The sequence below is a fragment of the Pempheris klunzingeri genome, chromosome 4 (assembly GCF_042242105.1).
Source record: "Pempheris klunzingeri isolate RE-2024b chromosome 4, fPemKlu1.hap1, whole genome shotgun sequence".
Classification (NCBI taxonomy): domain Eukaryota; kingdom Metazoa; phylum Chordata; class Actinopteri; order Acropomatiformes; family Pempheridae; genus Pempheris; species Pempheris klunzingeri.
Genome location: NC_092015.1, coordinates 28,813,045 through 28,819,629, shown reverse-complemented (window position 1 = coordinate 28,819,629; position 6,585 = coordinate 28,813,045). Strand labels below are relative to the sequence as shown.

General features: G+C 46.3%; 1 protein-coding gene across 1 annotated transcript; it reads left to right on the top strand.

Moving 5' to 3' along the window:
• Nucleotides 1-3,647: 3,647 nt before the first annotated feature.
• LOC139199582 (zona pellucida sperm-binding protein 3-like) lies at nucleotides 3,648-6,254 on the top strand. The gene is made up of 6 exons (XM_070828632.1): nucleotides 3,648-4,136; nucleotides 4,230-4,348; nucleotides 5,539-5,642; nucleotides 5,715-5,892; nucleotides 5,969-6,071; nucleotides 6,141-6,254. The coding sequence occupies exons 1-6, from the start codon at nucleotides 3,648-3,650 to the stop codon at nucleotides 6,252-6,254; spliced, it is 1,107 nt and encodes a 368-aa protein (XP_070684733.1).
• The last annotated feature ends 331 nt before the right edge of the window (nucleotides 6,255-6,585 follow it).

Sequence of the window (6,585 nt, the reverse complement as noted above, 5' to 3'; positions counted from 1 at the left end):
GAATATCTATACTTCAATAAGAAATCAACACCAGTCATGTAGAAACAGGTGCTCGACAAGATCATTCGTTCAGATTATTAAACCAGGTTTGATCTGAAATCCGATGTTATGGCTGCCTTGGCTCGGCCTGTTGGAGTGTAACTCTGTGACACTGTCCTGTGGTGTGTTCATGCGGTCTGGCTGAGCTCAGATGAACTTGGCAGACGTCTACAATGACAGGTATCAAACTCTCTGACCTCCCCGTGTGTTTTGTTCCATCTGCAGATGAGTCACGCCCTGCAGGAGACGCCTCTGAAGGCCGGGCTGCGGTTTCAGGGCTTTGTTGCTGCAGGACTGTAAAGTTTACTTTAGCAGAGATCTGCCCTCATTTGTCCTCTCTGCATAAAACACAGCCTGCCAAAGATGCTTCAGCCCAGCAGCTGACGGACTGAACTCTGCTGGCAGAGAGCCTCACACACACCATTCCTCAGTCACACTGCAGCTTTGGAAAGAAGGATATCCCACTTTCACACTCATATTTCATTCTGCAAAGCTTTTGGCTTGAAGGCACTACATGTGAGGTGCAGTGTTCCTCGTGTCTCCTGTCTCGTGCCTGACGGCTCATGAATAATGCATCCTTTTGATTTGGAAGAGGACGCCTTTGAACATAAAAGTCTCGACACCAATTCAACAGCAAGAGTGAAGGTGAACATATGTTCGCATGCATTTATAATGAGAGTGTGTGTAAGTGTGTGTACGTTCAGCTGGTGTGGAATTCGTGCTGCTGTGTGTCTGATTCTGATCAGACGGAGATTTATTTCCTACAGACACACAGCAAACTCAGAAAATGGCAGCTTTTACGAGCACTCACATCAGTCACAGTGAGCATCCTTTGAATGGGTTTATTTTGCCATGAAATGTGTTTGAAGTGTGGTCGGTGACTGGAATGGCTTCTGCTGCCTACTTTTTGTTTGCCCTCTGTTCATCAATAGGCTCTTTCGGGGACGGGCACGACAGAGCCCTGGGGCGGTGGAGGTGGCCGTGTAAAATGTAGCCTACATGATGCAGCTGTTGAACAGATATAATGATGGAGTCCTGGCCCCCCCAACCCCCACCTCCCTGATGGACTGATGACCTCCAATGTTTCTAATAAAAAAAGCTTTCCAGGACAAAAACATGTGTGTGATGGCTGCGACTTAACAACTACTACTAAAGGTCCCACATTTGGCTCCCTTTATGATGTCAGAAGGAGATCTGTTGACCTCCTGAAGCCCTTCAGCAGGCCCACTGAGAACTTCCTGAAGCCACCATTGTTGTTTCCTCACTGATACGAGCTGTAGAAGATGTAGAAGGTGTGAGCGACACACACAGACTGCTCAGGATGAGAAGAATTAAACATTAAACCATGAAAACCTGTTCTGGTAGGACCTCCAAATCATTCAGGAGAGCCTTTCAAGTGTGGATTTGAAAAGGAGAAGAATTTGGGACCTTTAAAGCATTACAGTAAATAACCAATATAGGTTTGTAGGACCGGATACAAGTCAGACGTGTCTTTGGAGCTGCTATAATCAATATATCGTTATATCAGTGATGGATAACATGATTGTAGCTCAAGCTCAAGCCACAGAAGAGTCTCATCCAACTCTGCAGGTTCCTCCAGTCCTCCACAGCTTTTTAGCATCTTTTAGCTCATTGTTTTGGCTTTCACTCTCACCACTGTCATCAGCGTTGTCTCCACAGTTGTTTTTTAATGCACAAAATGACAGAAAAAGTTAGTGTCTAGCTGGTGAACAGAGCAGAGAATTTAGCAGCTCCAGAGCCACAAACAGTTAATCAGGGAACCGAAACACAACTCGCTCAGCGCTGAAGTGTCTGCTGGATGTGTAAAAGTGTTTGTTCACCACAGCAGCTTCATGAGGAGACACTGCAATATGGCCCCCATGTGTTATTGCACATTTAAGATCTTATATTCTTGAATGAAATATGCAAATATAAGCATGATGTACTTTATGAAAACTCAGGAAAAAGTCAGTTCTCTCACACACACACGTTTCACCTCTGCACTGATTTATTGAAAACAGAGAAGACATTCCAGTCCAAGGGACCTTTCTGAAGACATCGCCTGAGCTTGACTCTCTTTTAAATAAATAAATCATGACAGCGGTAGAACGTGTGTGTGGGAACTGACTTTTTTCACATCAATCATTTTTAGGTGGGTTTGATTCCCGGCGCCACAAAAGAAATACAGCAAGTGGTGTGTGTGTTTCCTCCTACTCAGCTTTAAGCTTTAACCGGATGAAACCAGACGAATGTGTGAACAGTTCATGTTAACGTTGCTGTCGCTGAGCAGATGTGCTCACTGCTTGTACTCTGCAGACAAAGAGAAAATGTGTGTATATATGTTGTAGTAAAGCAGGAAGTTGTGGAAATGCATTGACTCTGAGTATTGACTCTCTTCACCTTCACAGATACATTTCACCCTCCAGTAAATCACAGCATCCTGAAATCTGTGAATGACAGGCATATTTCATTACTTAGGCACTGTTGCTATGGTTACTGGCCGCCCCCCCCCCCCCCCCCCCCCCCGACCTTGAGATGTGGTGTTATTTCAGACATCCTACGCAGACGTGCCACTTCCAGAGATAACTGAAGGAAACAGGGGAGCAGCCTTCCTGGGGCTCCGTGGAGGACGTCCAACATCCACACGGACACAATCAGATGATACATTCCTAAAAACCAACACGCATCAGCGGACATTATCATAATGAGGCTAATTGTTGGTTATCTAACCGAGGTTTACCTATTATGTCTCTGTTTTCTGTAATAATGAGTCACTCGTGATCTCTGCTCACGTTACAGAAACACAGTCGAGCTGAATTTCTCAGCCTCGTGGTTTACTGGAGAAAAGATATTTCACATGTTTCCCTCTGTGTTGTCCATGTATTTATAGGAAATGTGTAGATATCAATACAGATCTTAAATCTTAAATAAATGTTGCAATACAATAACAGGAGTCAAGTCAAGTTGAGCTCATTTTAACTACTTTATATGCTGGTAAACTGCAGTGCAATGAAATTGATGATTCATTAATCGTCGTGTTTCAAACAGAAACGACAAACATTAACTGGACTGTATTTTTCCAGTCTGCTGTTTTATTGTACAGTGAAAATTCCCTCTTTGGACAAAACAAGTAACCATAACTGTCACATGAATGAAAGTAGAAATGAAAGTAGAAATGCAAGAGAAAAGTAGAACCTCAGTTTCTTTCACCACTCGATTTATTATCATGACTATTATTAAATTACTCCATTCAGTGCGTAAAGTTTCGTATGACTTTATCTTTTATTTTACTTTTCTCTCAGGTGTCCCATGAAAAAAAGCAGCGTGAGTTTTCTCCAAATGAAAGAAGGTTTTGCCTGAATGAATGTTGGTTAAACAGAGAGACATTTGGAAGCAGTAAAACCCTCCCTGCAGCGTGTGGAGCACCTGTGGCTCAGCACTGGATGGTTCACTGTTACACACTGACCAATTAGAGAGGGAGGTGCAGCTGTGAGATCCACACGTGTGGAAAGGGATCGGGCTAATTAGGCCGAGGGCGGAGTCACTTCCTCCGTCTGCTTCAGTGGTCACGCTTAAGACAGCGGCAAAGAAACTGTCTGTTTGCAACAATGGGGTCCAGGCGGCTTATTGTGTTTGGCTTTGTGCTCGCATGCGTCAGGCTTAGTGGAGCTCGGTTCCTCAGTTTGACAGTGCCAACCTACTGGGGGGTCGAAGCTGAAGTGGAAGCTGAGCCGGTGGCAGAACCTGAGAGAGAGCACTCCAGGGATTCTGCTCAGCGAGCTGGATGGCTCCAGGACGGACGGCTCCAGGCGGCAGGTGAACCGCTCTCCTGGAGGTTTCCAGAGGATCCGGTGGATCTGGTGAAGAGGCCTCCTGTGCAGTTTAAAATGCGGCAGCTGGCGAAGGGCGGTCGTGTTGCAGTGAGGTGTGGGGAAAGTAGGGTCCAGGTGGAAGCCAGCCAGGACCTGCTGGGCCTCGGCAAGCTGGCAAAGCCAGAGGAAGTCACACTCGGTGGTTGTTCAGCCACCGACGTCGACCACCTGTCTCATGTGCTGATCTTTGAGTCTGAGCTGCATGGCTGTGGCAGCACACTGCTGGTATGAGGAGTCTCTTCATATAATGATCTGATATTGCACTTTCAGTAAAGGAATGTCTGTCAGACTCTTAAACGATGGCACTCTTTCCCTTAGCTAACGGAGGACACCTTCATGTATGCCTTCACTCTGGTCTACAACCCTGGGGTGTCTGACAGAAGTCCCATCATAAGGAGCCAGAGAGCTGTCATTGATGTGGAGTGCCACTACCCGAGGTGAACTGAAATCTGGATCAGCCTGCAAAGACCCACTTTAGTTTACTGTGGGACGCTGAGGAAATCAGCATTATGTGTAATAGCAAACCGCAATAAAAGATTTAACGTCTCAACACGCTGGTTCTACCTTTTAATATAGGCCACTGAGTTCTTACTGAACACACAAACCATGGGAGGGTTTGTTGCTAAAAATGGAAATCAGAAACCTTTCTGGGACTAAGCTTACTGAGCATTTCTTCAAATTGTTCACTTCTAAAAAATAAAAAAATCTGTGCCAGCACCTGAAACTTGTAGGAGAAGCCAGCGCAGCACACTGTGGCCCAGATCCATACTGAGTCTATCACATCACCTGTCTGCTCAAACCACACAGTATGTATACTAAATGCAACTGATTTCTTTTGAGCCCTTTTCTCCTGCCAAGGTGGTGAAACGGCTCCAGAGAAATCTTGGAAAACAAAAGTAAAATCACCGGAAAGAGACTTTAAGAATTGAATTGGCTGCGTTTGAAGTCCAGCGTCCTCTGTAAAAGAGTTGCATAGAAATATGTGGTATGAATTTGGGACACAGCTGCAGTTTGGTATTTCTGTAGCCTGACACGAGGTTATAATGGAGAGGAAATGCTTGTTGGCCACAGTGTGGCTCCCACTGTAGCACGTGGGGTGGGCATGGAGGCTAGGTGCATTGGCTTTTACCCAGAAATGTAAAGGTATAAATCCAGCTTTAGTTTGAAGGATTTCTTCAGTCTGTCTAGGGTTGGCCCACACAAACTGCACATCCTCCCCTCTGATAAAACCGGAGCTAAAAGGCTTTAAAAGTCACCTCGTGTACATGAAAGATACTGTTCCCTATGGGGAGGCATCACTTTACTTCTCACCTTTAAGGCCCAAACCGACCTCATCAAAGTAAAAACTACTAAAATTGTTTGTGGGCCCTCGAACCCATTGTATCCTGGTTAATTCTTTATCCTTATCGTGACAACAAATGAGACCATGAATCCTGGAGCTGAAGGTGTAGAAGCACGGACATCTCTCAAGTGTTTGACGGGCAAAGCAGCGAACGTTTCCTCCTTCTGTGGTGTTGGCGTACAGTCCAGACACCTGCAGGAAATCCAAAAACTGTTTGAATCTGGCACTGACGAGGGAGAATAGATGAGGGGTCAAAGACTCTGTACGACTTGGTTTGATTTTCAGGAAGCACAGCGTGAGCAGTGGTTCTTTGCATCCCGCCTGGACGTCCTACAGAGACACTGAGGTGGCTGAGGAGCAGCTGTACTTCTCTCTGCAGCTCATGACCGGTGGGTGACAGGAACGCTGGACTACAGCTGGAAAACAGGATTTTGCAAAACATAATTTTAATCCTGCTTTAGATGACTGGGAGTCTGAGAGAACGTCCAGCGCCTACTCTCTCACAGATGTGGTGAACATGCAGGCGTCGGTCGTGCAGTCCGCTCACACCCCCCTCAGGGTGTTGGTGGACAGCTGCGTCGCTACCACGACCCCGGACTCCACGTCTGAACCGGGACACGCTTTCATAAAGAACCACGGGTAGGTTTTGGAGGCAGATGCATGTTAAGAGAAGGCCTGTTTCTTGGGATGATGAATGCTGGACATTTTCTCTCAGGTGTCTGGGTGATGGACGCTCCAGGTCCAGGTTCAGGCCTCAGTCTCAGCCTGATCGGCTCCAGTTTCAGGTGGAGGCCCGCAGCTTTCCCCTGCTGAAGACGGTATGTAAAAAAAAAAACCGCATGCTGACAAAGTGGTCACCTGCATGACTGTCATGGTTCTGGTTTCAGCAGATGTACATCACCTGCCAGCTGAAGGCCATCCCAGCGTCGTCTGCAGTCACCACTGAGCACAAGGCGTGCTCCTTCCACACACGGTACAAACCTTTGTTTGAAGGACTCTGAGCTCTTGAGCAGTTTTCAGGACGTCTCCCTTGACTCTGAACTGTTCAGTAGGTGGAGGGCAGCTGGTGGTAAAGACCAGCTTTGTGCATGTTGTGAATCTGGCTGTGGAATGAGGAAAGCTCGAGGCCTGGATGCAGATACAGGTACTGCATGTCGGCAATCAGTCACAGCATATTTATTCTTCATCTCTGGTGCCAACTGAGTCTGTCTGTTCTTTAGAGGAGGAGTGGCGAGCTGAAGTGACCCTGGGCCCCCTTGTTGTTGACCAAGAAGCTTTTAATTTTTTTCTTTAACAATAAAGTGTTTTTTAAAAAGGACATGATCATTTGAA

What these genes read in the sequence shown, in the direction of transcription:
- LOC139199582 (XM_070828632.1), top strand. Translation starts at nt 3,648, where the DNA reads ATGGGGTCCAGGCGGCTTATTGTGTTTGGCTTTGTGCTCGCATGCGTC. An exon ending in GTGGAGTGCCACTACCCGAG is followed by an intron (nt 4,349 to 5,538) that starts GTGAACTGAAAT and finishes TTTGATTTTCAG; the next exon opens with GAAGCACAGCGTGAGCAGTG. An exon ending in GCTTTCATAAAGAACCACGG is followed by an intron (nt 5,893 to 5,968) that starts GTAGGTTTTGGA and finishes ATTTTCTCTCAG; the next exon opens with GTGTCTGGGTGATGGACGCT.